Genomic DNA, 22,401 nt, shown 5'->3' with positions numbered 1-22,401 from the left:
TAAATATCCAGCTGTGTAAATGAACAATGGTAAAAATTGTAGGGTATGAAATCTGCTCTGGAGAGCATCTTCTAAGCCACTGTTTAGTTTATTGTGACTTTTTATGGCTTAAACATTTATAAACATAAATTCTTGCTGTACATCTTAATCACAGGATGTCACATGATTGCATTTTGAAAATCAAAATATAGTAATTTCACAGAAAATTATAAAATAGACAGGTCTTAGTTAAGCCAAATTTTGGTTGAATTCAAATGTAAGTAATGTAAATTAACTAACAGAGGTTGTTCAACACATTTAAACCTGAAAATTGAGTAGAATGAAGACAACATTAAGGTAGTCATTTAGGATCAATCGTTCTGTCGCTACCTCTGATTTTACCTGTTATTATGGGGAACTGTAGGTTTGATAAATCCATACATAAATGAAACGCCGCAACAAATGGATAAGCAACAGTATATTGATTGCAATCACTCAGTGTATAGTCAGAGAGAAGGAACCAGAACGAGTGGGGTAAAATCAAGGATGTTCAGACGGTTTTCTGGAAAATTCAATGTCGACCTCAAACGGAAAGCAAAAAGAAGCATTCATTCAGTCGATATCCCACAGTTCCAAGCGATCTTGTCGAGGCAAAAGGGAGGGGACACTCTAGCATTAGGAAGTGCTCGGCGCTCCAGCCTTGTCAGAGAAGCTCCGGAGCAGAGTAGTCAATGAAGGAGCTGCTGGAATACAGCGCATTCTCGGTATAAAACCTTTTTCAAGTGGTGGAGGAGACCGTCTTCAAAGAGCAAAAGAGATAGGCCGAGGTAAGACTGTATCGCTAGACGCTTCGAAGCGTCTGTACGGATCTGATTTTTAGCTTTAAGTTAGTCTTGGAACACTGCCTGCAGTGGATGTGTGTTAGCTGGTCATGATGTGCGATAGTAAGCGATTTAAAAGTCATTCGAGTCACCAGGTTATCTTTACATCCATCTGAAGTCAACTGTTTTGGCTAAATGTAAGTGAGCCTCTGTCGCCCTTTGGCTATCCTTCAGTTAAGTTGACTGATAGTTCTTTACATAGCTGACTACCTGGTCAGCTATACTGTTTTCCTCCGGGATAAGCTGGCAAGCTACCATTCTCTGTATTTTGCCATTTGGTTCTGACTCGTAATGAAGGGATGCCAAGCCCTGATGAAAATATGTGGCATTTGAATACCGATCCGAATCATTAGCCAGAATGACGCCGTATTTGAAGAACTGCAGTACAAAATCCTTCCCAGCACTACCCGTAGCGTAATTGCACTGTCTGGTGCTCCAAACGCTAGCCGGCAATTTGTGTGGATACGTACGGACGTAGACTCAGGTACAGTATCAGCTAGCTAGCAAGATAATCATGGCTGTGTATAGCTAGCTGGCAAGACGGTCCGTGCAAAGGTGAACTCATAAATTGTCTGAGTAATCGACGAGAATAAGTTATGATGTAGTTGACCACTGTGTCACTTCAGTGAATTTAGTTTCAGGCATCATCCCTCTTGCCCCACAGTGTGATGTTTCCACAAATCTGTGTAATTCAGGAGGGCGTGGTTATATCATAGCTGAGTAACCACCTGACCTTTGAACCTTGTACAAGCTTCTTTCTCCCTTGTTCTGTTTTCTACAGGTTCATGGTCTATTAATCCATGCCGAAGTTGGCAACAGTGTTCATGAGGCCAGGACACATAAATGACATGATTGGGTTTGGTGATTAAGCAGGTTTTTGTTCTTATGATCATTATGTGAACTGCAAGCATCTTGGAGCTTGTGGAGGGGAAAAAAAAAACTAATTTTAATGGAATTGGCTATAAATGCATGCTAAAAATAGTGCCGCTTTACTACGATTGTGTAGGGTCTGTAGTCGTTGTATCGTGGCGTGAGGGGATGACACAGTTGTATCGAACGTGGGGCATTTGACAGCACAATGGAGGCCTTCAGGCAAGCTTGGATCGTGGCTCCAGCATTGTTGATTCTAGCATCCTGCAGCACATTCCAGCCGAGGAGCGCTCCCAAACATCCCAGCTATCCGTGCTGCAGGGCCGCTGCGCGGGGAGACTCAGGGCATCCCCTTTGTTCTGGGTTTGTTTTGTTTGCTGTCCAGAGAAGATGGGTGGGCTCTCGGGGACAGAGAGATGGATGCAGTGTTCGTGAGTTTCAGAAAAGGAAGAAAACAAGACAAAGGCAATATGAGTTTTGGATGTAGGCCTGCAGGTGCATGTGCTTAGCTTAGCCTCTCAGTGGATGTCTGTTTGAAGGCTCACTCACACAGATTTACATGTGGCATGTTATCCAGTCTCACAGTTGTGTGCAAAATTGAATCCAGAGCTCAAGGGTACCACGGTAGCATCCCCTGCTGGGATTCAAACTCACAACTTTCTGGTTGTGCCTCACGCCCTGCCGTGCAACCTCAGATGTTTACTGTGATCAGCAGTTGAGGTTGTCCTCCTTTCTCCCTTTCATGTTTATCTCCTCACAGAGCCTCTGTGTGAGTGGTATCATGGTGTATAGTGCAGTGCCTGTGCTCTTAAGCAATGCACAGATGTAGTGCACTGGCAGAACAGAGCTCTCCCTTTTTCTAAGAAAGACCTGTAACTTTGTTTGAGGGACACCCAAACAAACAGGCTTCCTGAATGCAAAGCATTTTCACAGCTGCACCCAAGACAACAGAGACAACATCTGGTATTTCTAACATTTTGTGAAAGGAAATTCCAGAGTTTGTGAGTACATGTCTTTGTGCATGTGTGTGTGTGTGTGTGTGTGTGTGTGTGTGTGTGTGTGTGTGTGTGTGTGCGTGCGTGTGTGTGTATGTGTATGGGTTTGTGTGTGTATGCGTGCATGTCTGGGTGTGTGTGTTTATTCCTGTTCAGAAAGGAGGAGGCGAGTCTTTGATGTTCTATTATTGAGCAGTAATCTGCTGACACTCAGATGTGAGGAGCTCTCTGGCAGTGCCCAGGCAGGTGTTACTGTGTGGGTCTGCTAGCACCTGGCTGTGCTTTCAAAATGGGAGGGTGGAGGGGGTGGTCAGCTGTGGATGAAAAAGCAGGCTCTTGCACTCTTCTTGGTCTTCTGGATGTACACACGCACGCATGCACACACACAAAAACATATCCATGCTCTGAGTTACTCTTTGCTTGCATCACAAGCATTGACAACGGCTTTGAAATGTTAAAATGCTGACATATTTAACATTCTATTTCTCAGATGTTACACTGAGAATACAGTATGAAAAAATAGTATGATTTTAGGAGAGCATGAGGCCCCCCAAATTAACATAAATTTTACTGTATATAGATTAATGCAATAAATATTAAGAAAATATTGGGTAGGCATGACATACTATAGATACTATCATAGCGTGTTTGTAACTCCCTTAACAAACCCCCCAGTGCTGGTCACAAACAAAGAGCAGGTTAGTGATGCGGAAACGAGGGGCGTGAGGCCTGGCAGGGAATTATGGCTGGAGTTCAAGGCTTCAGCGCTTAATTATCTGAGCCTATTCTGAAAGTAGCGGAAAAAGGAAGCTGAAATTATTGTTGTTGCCCATTCTAGCCAGATAGGTCAGGTTTTTGAGGCAAAGCAAAGCTCCAAATTCAGTCCAACTCAAATAAATAAAACAAAACATGGAAACATTTGAATGAAACTAGCTCAATGGGGGTGAAGCACTGGAAACATGTCACTCTGAACTCCTCAACAGCATGTGCTTGTAAGCAGTCATCCCACTCTGTAGCCTAATCCTGCCTGATGCAGGAAGCTAAATGGGGCTAATCTTGGCTAGTACTTGGATGGCAGACCTACTGGGGAACTGAGGTTGCTGGAAGTGGTATTGGTGGGCCAACTGAGGCCAGTCTTTTCCCTGGAACAAATTGTGACGCCAGTGTGCCAGGGCAATGACAGGGGCACAGTGCTGTAGGAGACTCCATGTTTAGGAGTAGATGTTAAATTGAGGGCCTGAGTCTGGTAGTCATAAGAGGCCGCATTGGGATGAGTAAGGGTAACCTTAGTGTCCTGGTAAAAGTCCCGATTCTTCCCTCTGGGGTCTGTCTGGCCACCTGATCTCTCCTGTAACATGAATTATCTGCACAGTCCCTTGCATTTCCTGCTTACCTTGTTTCCCCATATTGTCACTGTAGAAGAGAAATTAAATAAAGGATAACAGATAAATAAGCAAGTAGGGGGAGGGGGTGTATTGCTATATTTTTATAGTTCCCAGGGCAACAGTGCTGTTTATATGGCCCACATGCATTTCTGGGCCTCCTGCTCCATGTCTCTCTGTCTTTGCTGAGCCAGGCGTTCCTGTCACTGTGTATTTTCTCTTTCTTTCGCCATCTCAGGAGAGTTTCCACCCCCTGTCTGGGAATTCCCAGCGCTAATTATCTGGGATGAGTATTTTTTAATTTCCTGCTCTTGAGTGAGTGGACGAGTGTAGGCAGAGGGTATTTGACAGAGCAGCTCTGTGTGAACAGAACTCCTCCAGAGAGCAGATGATCTGCAATGTCAACAAATATTAAAGGTCAGTATACGTAACTACGGCGAAGAAACAAACACACAAATGTAGAGAGGTAATCAAACTCGTACACACACACACACACATACGTACACACACACAAAAACGCATACTCACCGACAGACTCTTGCACTTCTGTGTACACTTGCAATGACGCACCCTGTACTGATACAGACACTCACAAAGAGCACTCTGTGTGGGTGTTACAGAAATCACTGAGTCACAACTATAGCAAGTTTTGTGGTAACTGAGCTGTGACCAGGCTGCTGTTTCATTCAGGGGAGAGAAGTAACAGTAAATGACCTTGTGGACATCTAGGGCTGGTCAGTAGCCATGAAACTGCTGCCAAGCTGTTCCGCACTGCCCTCTGACCTCTTGTGTACAGAACTGGACTTCTCTAGTAGGCAAACCATATCTTGTTGCGTGTAATTCCAGCAAACCCCTTTTATTCTGCTGCTGATACAACTTGGCTCCTGTTCAGTTGCTCGAACTTCAAAGACTGGAGGAGGGGTTGGAGGCTACAGGAAAACAAAGATCACAAAGGGGAAAGAGACAGAGGAGAGCCTGTTGGTATATGAGCTGAGATAACGTAAAAACTCTAGTTATCAAACTAGGACCTGAAATCTGAGAAGCCTCAGTACAGTGTAATTTTTTTTTTTAATGTATATCGAACAATCTCCCAAGTTATTTATTTTCTGTAAACGGTACATCCTTCAATATAAGCCCTTTTAAACAGGAGGATGGAAAGTGTTTAGCCATTGCCTCAGATATAGATTGGGTTTGAAGTCACTATCACCTTTTCTTTGACTATTCGTTTAAGGTTTCAGGAGGCTCTGCTCAAGGCTTTAGGAACTAGTTTTAGGAGGTTCTTCCAATTTTAAAAATAACCCAGACATTCAAGGGACAATTCACTTAAAATCATTTTAACTTAAAATGGCCACAGCCATAAAGGCTTGACTGACAAATTCTAGATTCATGTGATGCTGGAATGTAACTAACAAACGTTGCCAAGTAGCATGGCCTTAATTTTGTTTTTGCATATTAAGAACAAAATTCCGTGTGCTATATTTTAAAGCCAAACCGCAATTTACTTTGAATTGTAAACCCCTCCGTAATCAGAGCGAAGTTTGTAAATCTGTAAACAGAACGCTCATACTCAGACAGGGAGCAGCCAGGGACCGTTATCTGCTGTCGGTCTCCGGCAGGGCCGTCGATCCTTTTAAGGTCACTACACAGCTGCGTACCGGACGGCCAACTCCAGCATCCAGCCTCTCCAATTGGATCACTTTGTGTGCTTTCAAACCCGCGAACAGTGACGGTTATTTCACCGATTATGTATGTGTGCGAGCATTGCCGCTGTATAAATGCTGCCGTCGATCGCGCCGCCGTTAAATTCTGTCACGATAATCTCAAAACGAACTGAAGCGACTGCGCCAGGAAAGCCATGTGTTCTCCGAGCAAAGCAACAGCAAACGGAATCCGGTAAGCGCAGAGGGGGGATTTTGTCTTGGTCGTGGAGATCTCTGTAACCGCGCTGACAAACTGCAGTTGTGACTTAATCTGACTGGTATTTTACATGCAAGATCTTATTATAGTACTGAATTATTCTCATGCACGTATTATTTTTGCGCCTGGTTGTCTGGATTAGAGTATGGGCGATAAAGTGAACACAGATTCGACTCACCAAAAGGAAAGTAAAATAATAATTACTCTTTCAATTACCCCTTCAGTTTTGTGTGTTAAAGTATTACACGTGTAGGTAGCAACGCCATTTATCGTATAATTTATTGTTACTGGTATCATATTATTGATATTGACATATTGTTGCTGTTCATTAAAACTCATTATTTCTTAGAAAATATGTATTATTTGGACACTTGTCTGATTTTGTGATTGTATGTGTACTGTTTTAGTGTGGCAGTCAGTACAGGAGTGTAGGAGTGCGGTAGTTTTGACCTCAGACGATCTGATTACAGCATGGAGAAGACAGTTTTAAGATTTGTTTCGCAGGCACCTGTGGGGTACTTAAAACCTCTGATCTGATGTTTTCAGTGTCTCACAGAGCTATTGCTGGTGGTGGATATGCTGCAATTAGCTGCACTACTCAAGCCTTATGACTTCTTTAGTCAATTAAATAAAAGGTCTGTGTTAAACCACAAAGCAATTAACAGTGTAAAATAACAGAATGTTAAGTCTATTAGACTGTGTTTTAAAAGCATGTGTGAATGAGTGATTCTGCCTGGCGCATGGGAGGCTTATTTGAAAAAAAAAATTGTTAAAAGTTAATATTTGGCTATTTGACCTCCCGAAACCAAGGTGGAGATCACAAATTGAGTACTGTCTGAATTGAAATTTTGCCCTCTTCTGCCATCTAGTGGAAGCAATTATGCCTGTGACCTCAGAGAAGCAGGGATGCACTAATTATGAAGTACTTGAATGTAATTTAAATCTAAAACCAACTGAGGTTCAGCTTGAGCTGAATTATACCTGGTTACTACCGGCATTATAGTATAAAGTCATAATGCAGGTGGTTATGGTGGCTGATGACTGCACAGCATGATGTATGCTGGGAAACGCCCCCCTAATGTGTTTGTGTTGTGATTCGTTTGCCTCCTCAGATTGCGCTGTAAATGTATCAGGAACCGAGATCCCGGAATGAAGAAAGCGAACCGTCCAGGGGTCTCCGCCCCAAGGACTGCAGGGACGAGTAAGACCCAGACAGGAGAGCGGGTGAAGAGCGACATCACCACCATGGGCACTGCGACCAAGACATCCACCAGGAGCTCTGCCACTGCACCTCTGTCGAAGGTAACCATCAATATCTGTCTGATACCTTCCCTTTCCTCCTGTCTTTTTCTCTTGCTATCTGTCACTCTTTATATATACCTGTACTATTTCTTCTCTCTCGCTGCGAAATTGGCATTCTCCAAGTATGGAGATCGCTGCCATGACTCTTGGTTTTGTTTATTCTCTCAGGTGAAGAGCAGTGATGATCTGACCACTGTGGCTGCAGGCGGGGTACCTGTGAGCAACAGCACCGGTGCCAAAACCACCAAAAAGAGCAGCTCCACTCTCCCAGCCTCCAGCACCACCACCTGCACTTCCAGCCTGGAGGGGAAAGCCAGGGCAGGGCACCCGCATGGTGGGTGCAGCCACAGCACGCTGTCTGTCTCTGATTTTGCATGAACTAACAAATGGACTTTGTTCTCCATTGCAATACATTACTATTGGGTCAAACCAGGTAGTCAATGAAGGCTGGTTTACGAGGGCTGTATCCTAGTAGAGCGCTCAGTAATAAGCTGGTATCAGAAAGACAATTCTGACAGCCATACAGGGATGTGCTTTCAGAAAGCAGTGTTTTCTCTAGGTAATCATTTAAATATTTAAATTTTCAGTGCAAAATGGGGTTTCTTTTCTGACTTTCTTGTTTCTTGTTGGGTTCTTTTTTCTCTTGACAAGGCTCCTCATCCAAACGGGGTACGTCATCTGTCCCCAAGGATCGTCCGCGAGAGCGCTCCCGAGCTGCTGGGAGCAGCAAGCTCTCGAATGCAGTGGGTCCCAGCGACGTCACTCAAGCCAGGCGCACACGCAGCCGGGCTCTGGCTGAGTCTGAGGCTCGCATGAGCAAGTCCAAGTCGGACGGGCAGATCAGCGACCGAGCGGAGCTGGAGTCCAAGGTGACGGACCTGGTGGGCGTGGCCAAGAGCAAGGAGGCAGAGATCCAGCGTCTGAAGGGCGCTCTGCGGGACGTGAGGGCGCGGCTGGGCCTGGGTGATGAGGACGACCCGCCCAGAGAGAGGGACGGCTCCGCCCCCATCAGCACCGCGGACGTGGGCTCCACCTTGCTCCTGCTGCAGGGCCAGAACCAGGGGATCCGTGGAGAGCTGGACCTGCTGAAGAGAGAGAACCGCATGCTGAAGGACCGGCTCAACGCGCTGGGCTTCTCCCTGGAGCAGCGAGCAGACGGGCCTGAGAGGACCTCCGGCGGCCTGTCGCCCAGCCCCGAGCCGGGTGTGGACGACCTGCTCCACGACCCGCCCCGCCACAGCGGCTCCACAGACAACCTGGACAGCGAGTCCAGCGAGGTGTACCCGCCCGTCACCTCCAGCGACGACGCCCTGGACGCGCCCTCCGGCTCCTCCTCGGGCTCAGAGTCGGAGGGCGCCCCGCCAGGCCGCCAGCGCCGCCGCGAGGGCAGCAGCAGCAGCGTCAGCGAGGTGTCGGTGGCCTGCCTGACGGAGCGCATCCACCAGATGGAGGAGAACCAACACAGCACGGCCGAGGAGCTGCAGGCCACGCTGCAGGAGCTGGCCGACCTGCAGCAGATCGCCCAGGAGCTGAACGCGGAGAGCGAGCGCCTGGGCGAGGAGAGGGCCGTGCTGGTGGACTCCCTGTGCCAGCAGGGCGACCGGCTGGAGCTGTACGGCCGGCAGGCGGAGTACTTCCGCTCGCTGCTGGACGAGCACCGCGTGGCCTACGCCGTGGACGAGGACGTGAAGAGCGGCCGCTACCTGGAGCTGGAGCAGCGCTACGCCGAGCTGGTGGAGAGCGCCCGCTTCGAGCGCGAGCAGCTGCTCGGCGTGCAGCAGCACCTGAGCCGCGCCCTGAAGATGGCGGAGCAGGACAACGCCGAGGCGCAGGAGATGATCGGGGCGCTGAAGCAGCGGAACCTGCTGGCGGAGCGGGCGGCCGAGGCGGAGCGGCGCGACCGGGCCGAGCTGGCCGCCGCGCTGGAGGGGTGCCGGGCGGCGGCGGGCGGCGACCGGGCCGAGCTCAGCCGCTGCAGGGCGCAGCTGGAGCAGGAGAGGCAGAGGGTGGCGGAGCTGTACTCCATCCACAGCGCCGGGGACAGGACTGACATAAGCCACCTGCTGGACAGCCTGCAGCAGGACAAGGAGGATGCGGAGAGAAAGGCCATGCAGCTGGGGGAGGAGCTGGAACACACCCGCAATGAGACCGCCCGAATGCAGGACACCCTGCAAAAGGTGACCCCCCCACCCCCCAACACACACACACACACACATTTCTGACATGGCCTTGTTATGTTTAGCCTTGTATTACTTGCTGGTTGTTTTACATATCGTATCGCAGTGTGTTGGATTCTGTGATCTAGTGGCTGTGATGTGTGGTAGTGTGTGTACTTAGCTTCCCTTTTCTAGGCTGTCTAGAATGTAATGACTGTAATGTCTTGCACAAGTTGACTTGTGGTAAGGCTTGAAAAGTGTTGTGCTCACACTTACTGGTCTGGGAGTGTTAGTGTTAGGCTGGTCTGACCCTGTTGCTCACTGGACTTGAATGGATACACTTCTGTTGTTTTGTGCTAGAAGTCGCTCTGTATAAGAGCACCAGCTAAATGAATGTTATGTAATGTAACGCTGAGTGTAATGCTGACTGTAAAACTGCTTTATAGCAGCAGGCCTGATCAATACATTACAGTGGTGTCAATGTTTGTCCGTAGATGGAGCTGGAGTTCCGGGGTTTCCGGGAGGAGGTGCAGCAGCAGCTTGCTGACCAGCAGCGGGCTCTGGAGCGCCAGAGGGTGGAGCTGCAGGAGAAGGAGGCGGAGATCGGGGAGATGAAGGACACCATCTTCGAGCTGGAGGACGAGGTGGAGCAGCACCGCACTGTCAAGCTCCATGACAACCTCATCATCTCTGACCTGGAGAGTGAGTGGAGGGGGTGTAAAAGCGGTGGGACACAGGAGAGGGCAGGGAAACAGGGGGAGATTGACAGAGCAGAGCATTTCCTTTGCACGATTTCAGCTTGTGGATAAGCAAAGCTCTCGTTGCGGTGTAAGAGAAAAAGCTCTCATGAACACAAGGGGGCACTGTGGTTTTATCTTCAGCCTGCAGATTCAGCCAAAGGCCCACATGCAGTCTGCCCATAATAATCTTGAAATAATGAAGAGCTATTATGCGTGTTAATTATTTGTTTGTCACGGAAAGCTAGTCCTGTGGCTGAAATGATTGAAAAATGTGTAATATTTGGCAATCTATGATAATGTTTTTAATGTGTTCTAATGTTTGTTACACAATACATAACAAATATACAAAAAAAAACACAAATTTGATGTTATTTGAAGTGATATACAAAAATAAGGACTAATTGCACGGTAGTTAGAGGCTCTTTGTCTGAATAATGAGAGACTCTGATCTCAGTTTCATTGCTTAGGGAATGGAATGGCTCTGTTTGCCTTGTGTTGGTCATGTGTGCTGTGTTTCTGTCCCTGTTTCAGACTCCGTTAAAAAGCTGCAGGACCAAAAGTACGACATGGAACGGGAGATTAAGATTCTGAACCGCAAGCTCCGGGTAACTGGGGACGAGGGCGAGGGGCTCAGACGGGCATTACCTTGACTACAGAGGCAGGGTGCCATGGAAACTGCCGCTTGTTCCCCTGGTGCAGGGTGACATACCGTATATTATATTACATAATATAATAAATAACATAAATAATATGAAGGTTTTCACGGTAATGTAAAATACAAAGGATTGGAAGGTCTTTGTGCTTTGAAGTACGTACATTTTTTCCACTTTTTCCTTGGTAATACAGCACATGTCTGGTATTCTCCATAAAGCACCTGTGAATCAAATTGAACTGAAGCACCCAAGTGATACAGGTTAGGTAGCTGAAGATGCCTCCAGATGCAAAAAACATTATTGATTTGGGGCAGACTGTTTTGTTTGTTTGTGTATGTGTGTGTGTGTGTGTGTGTCTGTCTGTGTCTGTGTCTGTGTGTGCGTTTGCGTGCATGTCTGGATATATGGAATGTGTGCGCATGTGTTTACTTTTGTATTTGTTTGCATCGCAATTGTGTGTGTGCACTTGCGTTTGTATGTGAATAGGTATATATGTGCTTGCCTGTCTGTGTGCTCATGTGCCTGTTTGTGTGTGTGTTCAGGAGGAGTCAGCGGAGTGGCGGCAGTTCCAGGCCGACCTGCAGACCGCCGTGGTCATCGCTAATGACATTAAGTCAGAGGCTCAGGAGGAAATAGGAGACCTACGGCGCCGCCTACAGGAGGTTCAGGAGAAGAACCAGCGACTCAGCGCTGAGCTGGAGGAGCTCAAGAACCGCAAGTAAGAGAAAGTGTGTGACTGTTGATCATTGTGCTCTGTGTGTGTTCACAGACAGGAAAGGTAGAGAGGCTGTGTGTGTCACTGTTTTTTCATGTGGTTGTACTCAGTAATGTCCTGTTATGCATTTGTAGGCAGGAAGAGGAGAGGGGCCGTGTATATAACTACATGAACGCGGTGGAGAGGGACCTAGCCGCTCTGAGACAGGGAATGGGACTCAGCCGCCGCTCCTCCACCTCCTCCGAACCCTCGCCCACCGTCAAGACCCTCATCAAGTCCTTTGACAACGCCTCTCAAGGTGACTCAACCCTGACACTTTTTACACCTCATTATTCCAGATAAATCAGAGCTCCATATATGTTACAAAATTCCTGAAAGGTCACTGTCAGCAGTAGGCCGTAACGATGAGTACTTACTGTACATATGAATCATTAACAGATAATTAGAAAAGTCACACTCCTTACAGGTCCACTTCCAAGCGCAACTACAGCAGCTGTTGCAGCTGCTGCAGTTGTTGCCACGGCGATGCCCCGGACACCCCTGAGCCCCAGCCCACTGAAGACTCCGCCCGCTGCAGCCGTCTCTCCTATACAGGTAAGTGGACCTGTGTAATGTGCCAGAACTCTATGTTTGATCCTGAGAGGCAGGTGGGGATCACAATGAATGATACCATCCAGCTGTAGTCAGTTATATCTAAACAAACATTTTGCTGTAGTCTCTCCAAAGCAGGGATACCACAAATTTGGTGACTCGTCTCACTACTTCATTTCTAAACAGAATCAGCATAAGCTAGTATGTGCAGTACCATAGATGTTTACCACGACGGTAATGTCCTTGTATTTGGAATGCCTCGGCCACATCGAAAGGATGCGACTCATAGCAGACATTGCCGACGAGATGCACCCGCCCGTTAGAGATGAGGATTGCAGTAATGGAGCAGGTGACAGACCAGCCTTCTGAAGGTCACGCTGCTTCACGCCCACGCTTGAGAATGACACCCAAGTTATCGGCTACAGAAAACGTGCACCTTGGGCAGCTCTACTGAGTGTGCACGCTCGCCTAGCGTGTGTGTTCTGGAGTGAGCTCCGAGGAGTTTGTTTCACGGAATGGGCCGCGATCACAGTCATGTTTGTCACATTTGTCTGTATAAATGATTTTTTTGTGTCCCGTTTCAGAGACACACCCTCAGTGGGAGCGCACCCAAAGCTCTTTCCTCACTGGTGGACAAAAGACCAAGCTATGCGGAGATCAGCGTGCCAGGTGAGTGACCGAGCCAGCACACCTTCGATCCCTGACCCTTACGCCACCTCCTACCAAGCTTTCTCATTGCTGAAAATGCATTGAGGTCTTCAGTTCATTCTGTCCTCTGTACTCCTCTGTCTTCAGCGCTGCAGTGTGCTGATAGGGAATTTTACTGGCCTTTTTTTAACACCTGTTTTCAGTGCTTCTCGGGAACTGTGATGTTCCTTGCTCAGTGTTTGTAGTTCACTCTGAAAACCACTTCCAAAAAAAAAAAATCCAAAAAAGATGAGAAAAATCCAAAAAGTAGACAGCAGCTGTGTAAGCAAACAGATATTTATTAATGTTTGTTTGTATCTGACACTCGTAAATAGACAAGGCAGCATTACTTACTAATGAAATCACACATTCGGTAGCAGTGGGGCATGTCACATGGGTCTGTGTTGTACTGAGGGTCGTGTCTAACGAGTCTGTGTTCTCTATTCCTTAGCAGAGCACCTCCTCCGTCCATCACCTGGACCTCGCCCTGGCTCTGCCCTTCAGAGAGTTCCCAACATGGACTCCTCTAAGGCCATCCCAGGTGTGCGTGTGTGTACGTGTGTGTGCGTGGGCGCGTGTGTGTGTTTGTGTGTGTGTGTGTGTGCACGGACATGTAAGTGCATGTAAGTGTTGCCCATTCTGCCCCATTTATTAACAAAATGTTTGCCATTCCAGTGAATCTGTCCTGCCTTTAGTTATGGTGTCACTGAACAGACATACCTGTACACTTTATGCACAAGATTCAAATCTGTGTATCAGAATATTTAAAAACTAAGTGCACTGCCAGGGCTTCAGGGTGTGGGGGTTAAGTGGGAGGGTGTGGGTTTTGGGGAAAAGAAAAAAAAAAACATTTTTGTGGGAAATCAGTTAGCTCTGGTATGTGAACGATAGGTTCTTGTTAAACTGTCTTAGAGACTGTGATCCAGGGAACAGAATAAACACTTTGTCTGAGGGTTGGGGTGGGGGAGTTGCTTAGGATGGAAGGGAAGATGTTGCGTTGCTGTAAATATTTCTTTTTCCAACACTACACTGTAACTCAAAGTGACCTCAAGTCCCCCAGCTGCTCCCATATCCACTTGTCTCTGGCTTGTGTTGCGTTGGTTTAAGCGTGTCTGAGCGACGGCATCGTGCGCCGGAGTGGCGAGGAGGTGAAGAGGGACATGTCTGTGCCTGAGAGCAGCCCCGCCCTCTCCCTCATGTCCACACCCTCAGCCTCGCCCACCGCTTCCGTCACGCCCACCACACGCGGACGCCTGCGGTAAGAACGGCTTCTCCCCCCCGTCTCTTTCTCTCTCCTGCTTCCTTTCTCTCCAAATTCTAATTCAGATTGGCTTTAATAGCATGACCACAAAAGTGTATATCTCCAACTCTCTCCCCCTCTCTCTTCTTGCCCCACCCCTCCCCAAATTTCTCTGTTGCTCCCTCTCTGGTAAGAATAACTTCATTCCTCATAGAATTGAGAGACTGAATGGACTCTGCATGGCAGGAGTCATTCAGTGTTGCCAAAAAAAATTTAGGATATGAGTCATAAGCATATGGGACTAACCCTTCCTTTTTCAGAATAAAAGAGGACTGCATAAACAGGAATAAAAGGAAAATCGCCCTCTTTCTCTCTCTCCCCCCCTCCCTCTTCATCTCCTTCCTTAATCGATCTCTTCTCTCCTTTTTCTTTCTCCCTTTCATGTGGCCTTATGGTAGTTCTGTTGGACTGCAGGAATGCTTCATGTTGCCTTCATTTTCATCTTGTAATGAAGAGATTATAGATTGTTACTAGATGTAAAGTATGTTTTATCCATTTTTCTTTCCTTTTGGGAATCCAATATGGTGAGGTAACTTGTTCTACCTGCTGAATCGCCGTGATGCTAACAGTGCTGAGTGTTAATGCAGATGCAGGTGTGGCTGATCTGAGCCTCTGAAATATGCTGGGCTGATCTGGCTCTTCAAATCTGGCTGGCTAATCACCCCCCAGGTTAATTAATCACTGTTAGTAAATATCCGTGACAGTTTCGAACTCATCTGGAAAACCACATAAGCCCATTCAGTGTCTCTGTGTGAAAGCTACGAATCTGTGTGGACTTTCACGTGGACGGACTGCACACTTCCTTCTTCCTTGTGCCATATTAAATCTGCTCGAGGTGAAATTGAATTTTGGCTTCTGAAAGATAAACAGGAAGCACCGGTGTTTCAGTCTCTTGGAAAAATGGTGCCCTCTGGTTGATTTAACAGGTTAAAGCTCCCATCTCTCAGCAGGTGCTGAGCGGACAGTAGAAGTATGTGGCACCAAGGACGGAAACAAAAAGAAAGATGGCCTTTTGAACATGGAAGATTTAAGAGGCTTAGCTCTCTTGCGGAGAGCTCGGCTGTTTGTCTTGGGGGTTGAGTCTTTAGCACATGGTGTGGCACCCTAGCGAATCCAGTACCTGAAATGAGGTGTGGTCAAACATGAATTATGCCAGAACTATACAAGTGAATCTTGTTAACATGCTGTTAACATATGGCAGCAGTGTAGTGGTTAGGAGAAGGGCTTGTAACCCAAAGGCTGCTGGATAGATTACATTGCAACCTCTACAAATACCCAGCTATATAAATGGATAACATGTAAAAATGACTACATATGTAAATTGCTCTGGATAAGCCCTGCATGACAGTGCCTGTTATGCAAGTGTAATGTAATGCTAAACCCCTTCATGCTGTTTACTATCATTTCATTAGGAACTAATCCACTCTGTGAAGTGATGAAGTTGTTAAGGGATTAATTTAATTAATGAAATCCAATGCTTTATTGTATGGGCTAAGCACGGTACCATTTTTAAAAACGTTGTGTAATAACATGGTTATCTTCATTTGTGCTGTTTGATAAAGAGTAGTACACCGCTGTGGTTTTTACTGAACACTCTCTAGCTGTGCCACAAGAGGGCAGTAGACTAGTTTTCAGATTTTGCTCCATGTCAGAGAAATGATGGAGTGAATTGCTCTGCATAATATGTAAACAGCATCCACCAGGCTAAAGTAATGCGTCTGTCCTATTCTGTGTGGGGTTATTTGTGTAATGAAATGTATAAATATTCTGTTCAGAAATATGGAAATATTTACCCAAACATGAGTGTATATTGGACTTGTCTCTGTACCCAGTAGCTGCCTGTATAGCCTGTGCTGGACATGCTCTCGTGCACTGCTCCAAAATCTGATTACTGGGAGTTGTGGGGTCCTTGGGTTCACATTTGGTTGAAACCCGCTCGTTACTGAAGTCCATCTGTTGTCTGCTTGCGTTATGCCGTCGGTTCGCTCACGCAGTCATCAGCGTTATGGATTGTATTGAGTCTCACACTGCAAAAGGATTTGTCTCTCATTTTGGGTCAGTTCTTTTTTATGCTTTCTCCTCTTCATGCAGCCCTTTTTAGGAGTTATCACATAGATATGTAGTGCTTGTCCCACCATGACAGCCACTGTGCTCATGTAAGAAAGCTGTAAATGCAGTCCTCCAATAGACTCACACATCAGCAGCGCCTATTTCTATTACTGCAAGTTGCTCAGTACAGCACAGCGAGCTCAGAATGGTTTGAGAGCAAACGCTTTAACCACTGAGCTTCTCAGTACCCCCGGTTCAAGTCAGTTTTACCGAGTACTTTATCTTCTCAGTCCTAATCCCGTCTTTTTTGTTCATTTCAGCCACCATAGATTTCATGATGGTGCGCTGTCATTTTGAAGAAAAGAAATTCAGTGGCATTATTAAGAGTTAAGTGAAAAGCGCGTCGCAGCCAGATTGAACGGTGGCCAGGGTCATAATCTGAGAACTGATAGACAAATGAGTGCCTTTCCTCCTACTGTGGAACGCTTTTGTTTACTTTTTCATTCTTATTGCATTGCACAGCGAGGAGCGCAAGGACCCGCTGTCTGCGCTGGCGCGGGAGTACGGAGGATCCAAGAGGAACGCGCTGCTCAAGTGGTGCCAGAAGAAGACAGAAGGGTACCAGGTAAGAGAACAGCCAGCAGACCAGAGCTTTCACCTGGAGACCTGGCACCTTGCTGTCTTATGGGTGGGTGAGGGGTCTCCTGCTGGGAGGCCTGGGGTCCTGTTCACTGCCCCCACTGTGACATCATGCAGCACATTAGTATCAGTCTGCCAGCTGGAAACCTCCCAGGATTACTGAATACCAAGGTTTCCACAGCTGTGAAAGTCCCTGAAATCATCTTCATTCTGGGAAGTGATGGAAAGGTCTTGGAAAATAGCCAAGGATTCTTCTGTTCCTTAAAAGTCATGGAAAAATATTGTCCAAATAAATAGATTAAATAGATGTAATATAATGTAAATAACATTTAAAATACATAACTAGGAATAATTCCTACTTTTTTCTTTTTTTTTGCGAGCTTGATGTCATACAATGTCAAGTCTAGTAGTGTCATTGTGCTGATAATTGTAAATTTACTTGCTGTATCCTACATGAGCCTCACTGGTTTTCAGTACCTAGGGCATCCGTGTCCGCGCATGTGCGAGTTTGGCTATCTGTCCCTCTGTGTCTGTAGAGACAAGAAAATATTCCCTGTAATTCCATCTTCAAAGTAGCCAGATTTCAGAGGAATTTGAGTATTGAGTTCAAACATCACTTAAAAGCCCAGGAGGATATGTGTGTGGTTTGAGTAGTCAGTTGTAGTAGTATGCCATAAACGGTAAGGTGATGTAAGGGTGAAATAAGAAGTTTGAGCATCTGGGGCTGACTTTCGTTAAGAGACGGTTACCATGATGATGATGGAGGAAAGGGGGCAGAGCCAGTCTGCAGCAGCAGGAAGTTAGCTCTCTTCACTCTCCCCCTCTTTCCTCTGTTGCAGAACATTGACATCACCAACTTCAGCAGCAGCTGGAATGACGGCCTGGCTTTCTGTGCTGTCCTGCACACCTACCTGCCTGCCCACATTCCCTACCTAGAACTCAGCAACCAGGACAAGGCAAGTGACACAACAACTCCCCGACTGGTACATTGGGCGAGGGAGTAGAATTCTGCTGGTGAATATGGTTAGGGGCGTGGAATTCTGTTGATGGGTGGAGTTAGGGAGTGGCATTCTTTTGGTGGATACCCTAAGGGTGTTGAATTCTATTGGGGGATGGAGATAGGGAGTGGCATTCTTTTGTTGAATACCGTAAGGGTGTGGAATTGTATACGCTATAATAGGATGCTATAACAGAGTGCAGATGCTGGTGTTCTGTCACCACTTATGTGAATACAGAAGCTGGCTCTCTTCCTCTGAGCCCTGCTCTTAAACACTGGACTGCAGCGTCTCAGTTCTCCTAAAAGATCCTAAAACATGCACCCCGCACTGAGCAGTCTGACACAGTTCATGAGGAAACTGAACCATTTTCCTGACCTGCCTGCCAGCTGAAACTGCAGGTGTCTCTCCTCCACTCTGCACTTCTCTTTTCTGTAAAAAACAGTTTACGTGAAGTGCTGATGTTTGCATTTCTTCTTTTTCAGAAACGGAACTTCACTCTGGCCTTCCAGGCAGCAGAGAGTGTCGGAATCAAATCCACATTGGTAAGACTGGACAGACCTACGTTTGATAATGTCGGATCTTGAAAAGGGTAGTATGGGTTGTGACATTAGCTGACAACGACTGGAAGTCTGCGGTGGTGGAGGATTCTTCAGGGCAGGGTGGATTTATGTCACCTTGTTGTACCACTCAGTAGCACCCTCTTGTGACATGTCAGGCACCTGTATAATTTGCTTAGGTGATGTCAGTGTAGATGTACCTATCCACCATTTGGTGTGTGCTCTTGTGAGGTGCACTGTGTGACTTGTGTGAAGTAAGAATAAGAATAAGAAATACTTTATTAATCCTGAAGGAAATTTGAGAAGTGTGTGACAGTGTGAAAAATAACCATTGGCTGTGTTAGAGAGTCGCATTCATCTCACTTCAATGTGAGTGCAAAGAATACTGTGGTGAAACGTGCCTCATGCACAACTGCCAAGTTCTGCACATCAGATTCAAAAAGGGGCAAAAGGAAATTATTTATCATTTTTCAAAAAGTAAGCAGAAAGACAAAAGTATCTCCCTCCACCCAAAGCCAGGGCTCACAACAAAGCGTTATGCAACCAAACAAGATCAGATGTGCTTTCAGTTCTGACTGTTGCTCTCTTCATGTGGTTAATGTCAAAGGAAGGAGTTTTTGTGACCTTGTGGCAGTGGGTTGTTCTTCTCAGTGAGATACGTCTGCTTCAGCTGGGTCTGAGGCATCAAGACGTCTTATCGTCATCATTTAGGTGCTGCTTAATACCAGAAAGGCAGGCCCAGACGGGGCTTAGACTGTCCTCTGTTCCTTTAAAACCTTTCCTCAAATATGCACACTTTGCTCTAATACAGAGGCTATACATTGCCAAGAGTGCGCACTGCAAAAAGTCAGTGCTGAAATGGATTTGCACACCAACTAACAAGAGTGACTATTGAAGGATAAAATTCCTAATTTAATATACTGAACAATCAGAATTTCTATTGTGTGCATTTATTTTGTACACACATGAAACTGGCATTCAGATACTCCGTCAATGGCGCTGTAAAAAATATTCTCTGAGACAATTTATTGTTAAAATACTTTGTCTCTGCGAAGACGCACATACATACACCCAAGCACTCATGTTGGCTCGCTTGTGCAGGTTCGGTCTCGCGTTTTGCAGGAAGTGCACACGTAGCCCGCATAGAGAGGATGTGAAATGGTCTGGTTTCACAGCTTCCTCCGCTCTTTAAAAGTGGCTCCACCTGACCTTTGAAGTTAAAATAACTACAGAACATTGCAGTGTTTCAGACTGTATGTCTGGGGCGATCACAGCCGGTAGTTTCTTTTCTGTGCTTTTTCCCCTTTATGCAACCTTATTTTATAATCGTCGGTTTCACAGTTATATCATTGCAGCAAAATCTGCATTTGCATAGGAGCACTGACGTGAGAAAAACGCAGTCCTCCCAAACCCCCCTACACAGTCAGTGGCTATTTTTCACACCACTAGTCACACAGCACACTACAGTAGAGTGGGCGCTCATTGAAGGGTAGGTGGTCTCCCACTGATGTCATCCAAGCAACTCGAAAGTGCCTGATAATTCACAGGGTGCCTGAGAGTGCCGAGATGAGGAAACCCATTCTGATCCACGCACTCCTACATGGTGGAGCAAAGCCAAATTATTCTGCTGCTATGGGCTACCTGTCATTGTCAGCAGGTGACACAGCTGGTTTCAAACCTGGGCAGTGGAGCTCAAAGGAAAGACCTTGCTGACTGAGCCCCGTGGGGACTGCCCACAGTTTCTAACCTGGCAGGAAGTTACAGGACGGTACAGCCTGTTAGTGAGAGACCGTGATCAGCAAGACAGCCTCTCAGGTTGGAAATGGTGTCACGATCTGTCCCGGTGTTTGCTTTTACACAATGGCACCTCCTTTAGCTCGATACCCCTCTTAAATGATTGGAACAGGGGGACTGTCATACTGAGTGGAGTCTTGGAAAAAGTGACTGTTTTTGTTACTGAAATACATTTAATGGTAATGATAAACAGTTAACTTTAAAGCATGAGGCATATGTTAATAATAATAATGAGAAGAATATTTTGTTTTGTCGTCATTTTAATTACACAGTTATTGAATCACACAATGATCATTTTAGTTTATTTTTTCAGTTAATGGCCTCTAAAAAAACACAGAACTGAGAATGGTTTTCTCTCTTTTTCTCATATAACTTCTCCACTGGCCTCCTCTTCCTTTTCCTCTCCCTCACTCTTTCTCCATCTCTGTCTCTTTCTCTCTCCCTCCATCATCCCTCCATTCACTCTGTCCTTATCCTCCTTCTCTCTCTCTTGCCTTCCCTCTGTCTCTCTTTCTCTCAGGACATCAGTGAGATGGTACGGACGGAGAGGCCCGACTGGCAGAGCGTGATGACCTATGTCACCTCCATCTACAAATATTTTGAGACCTGACCCCTCACCCCTCCTGCAGAGACTCTGCTGCTTTTGGGTTACGCCACATTCCTGTCCGTCAGCCTTGAACTGTCAGCCAATAAGCACACTCCGCCAAGATACCTCAACCAATAGGAAGGGGTAAAGGAGACTCTTGGCTTTCACATTGTCTGAAGCTGAAATTGTGATCTTCCAGTGCATGGCCTTCTCTCTTTCCTGCACCCGACATGAAAAAGCAAGGGAGAGCGAGCGGACAGCTGTGCGACTGAGTGGTCACTGAACTCCTTAAAGTGTTTATTTGCCTTATGCCGCCACATCTCAGCAGAACCATGCGCTGTGCGTCAAAGCACCTTTCCCTGGCCATCTTTCTTTCCTCTTAGCTGCCAGGCTCCATGGCCCATGCAGGTGGGAAATGGATCACCATTTCTATTTCCGGTTTGTACGCGCATCCCTGCTTCGGTGCCTTTTCCCCTCTGCTGGTTGAGCAACATCATCGGCTGTGCTGCCTCAACCTGGCAGGAGGCCGAAAAACCCTCAGCTAAGCTGCTCTTCATGCCACTGTTCATCCCAGTGCAGTCTGCTGGCATCACGTAGGCGACACATAACATGACCTTAAGAGAAACACTATCAGAAGGTTGCATCTCAGCCAGGTGGCTACTGAGACAGCACACCTAAGACCTCTTGCCTTTTGAAAGGTCCTGTATTTGTCGTAATTACAGATTGAGTTGCCTTGTGGATATGGTATTTGGCACATTACTGAACTGATAGGTCACAAGGAGTACTGTAAGTATGGCACTAAGCCTTCCCTGGTCCATAGTGCTTGGTGCTGTGGTATCACTGAGATGGAGTTGCGTTTTGACCCTACAACACACTGTTCGTGAGACTGCTTCATACCACAGCCACTGAACTGCAGCCTTGGCCCCAAGCGGTGCAGTTGGCAAAGCATTTGCCTTGAGCACAGCCTGAGCCCTATGGCCTAGGATTAATACCAGCCGTGTCATTTGTTGACAATGACCAGGATGCCACAGAGGTAGAGTGGGTTGGCTTTGCTACACTGGGGATAGGGTTGGGTAGGTCAGCCAGGGTTTCCTCATCTCGCTGTTCTCAGGCACACTGCGATTCTTCAGGACCACCACAAGGGCTGTCATGCAGTGTGCAAATCCATCTTGCTCTTAAGTGTTAAGCTTTTCAGAGGTGTGAACTAAACCCATATTAAGCCTCCTTTGAGATGCTTTGGCTTTTTTGTACCGTTTCCAATAGCAGAACTGTTTTTGAAGCATAGTTTGCCACAAGTGAAAAGAAAATGATCATTTGTTTCTTGTTTGTACAGGAAAAGTTTATTTTTATAGCCATGTGAAAGACTTGTCACCTTGCTTTTTTGTCTTAAATACACAGACAAAAATGCTTAGGCAGTGGTATGCATGTTTTGATAAGCTTAACACCATGCTTCATTGACACTCTAGAGTTAAACTCTGGAAAAGTGATGGTTGGCCAGCATATTCAGCTTCAGCTTTAGAGGTTCAGGAGGTGGCAGTGACGGCAGTCATCTGCGATGATTGGGGATCAATGGGAGCTGGGATCTAGGTCACAGAAGAAGAGGCTGGATT

At 46.6% G+C, this 22,401-nt stretch overlaps 1 protein-coding gene across 3 annotated transcripts; it reads left to right on the top strand.

Moving 5' to 3' along the window:
* Window positions 1–693: 693 nt before the first annotated feature.
* On the top strand, window positions 694–21,995 carry LOC118778319 (cytospin-A-like). 3 transcript variants are annotated; one of them, XM_036529808.1, is made up of 16 exons: window positions 694–806; window positions 7,137–7,326; window positions 7,495–7,660; window positions 7,978–9,503; window positions 9,977–10,184; window positions 10,754–10,827; window positions 11,418–11,593; window positions 11,725–11,888; window positions 12,057–12,184; window positions 12,766–12,850; window positions 13,320–13,409; window positions 13,976–14,126; window positions 16,740–16,842; window positions 17,696–17,812; window positions 18,337–18,396; window positions 20,726–21,995. In XM_036529808.1, the coding sequence occupies exons 2-16, from the start codon at window positions 7,174–7,176 to the stop codon at window positions 20,813–20,815; spliced, it is 3,291 nt and encodes a 1,096-aa protein (XP_036385701.1). In that variant the 5' UTR covers window positions 694–806; window positions 7,137–7,173; the 3' UTR covers window positions 20,816–21,995. The 3 variants fall into 3 exon arrangements, with proteins under 3 accessions (XP_036385701.1, XP_036385700.1, XP_036385699.1); XM_036529807.1 differs by lacking the exon at window positions 694–806 and adding an exon at window positions 5,818–6,000 and having other exon boundaries at window positions 13,323–13,409; XM_036529806.1 differs by lacking the exon at window positions 694–806 and adding an exon at window positions 5,818–6,000.
* Window positions 21,996–22,401: the final 406 nt, after the last annotated feature.

This window comes from Megalops cyprinoides, chromosome 5, assembly GCF_013368585.1.
Source record: "Megalops cyprinoides isolate fMegCyp1 chromosome 5, fMegCyp1.pri, whole genome shotgun sequence".
In the NCBI taxonomy this organism is placed as follows: Eukaryota; Metazoa; Chordata; class Actinopteri; order Elopiformes; family Megalopidae; genus Megalops; species Megalops cyprinoides.
This window is presented reverse-complemented; position numbering and strand designations above follow the sequence as displayed.

Excerpts from the sequence above, each read along its gene's own strand:
- LOC118778319 (XM_036529806.1), top strand. The coding sequence starts at position 5,963 with ATGTGTTCTCCGAGCAAAGCAACAGCAAACGGAATCCG. Across the intron at positions 6,001-7,136 it reads GCAACAGCAAACGGAATCCG|ATTGCGCTGTAAATGTATCA; the intron begins GTAAGCGCAGAG and ends TTGCCTCCTCAG. Across the intron at positions 18,397-20,725 it reads TCGGAATCAAATCCACATTG|GACATCAGTGAGATGGTACG; the intron begins GTAAGACTGGAC and ends TCTTTCTCTCAG.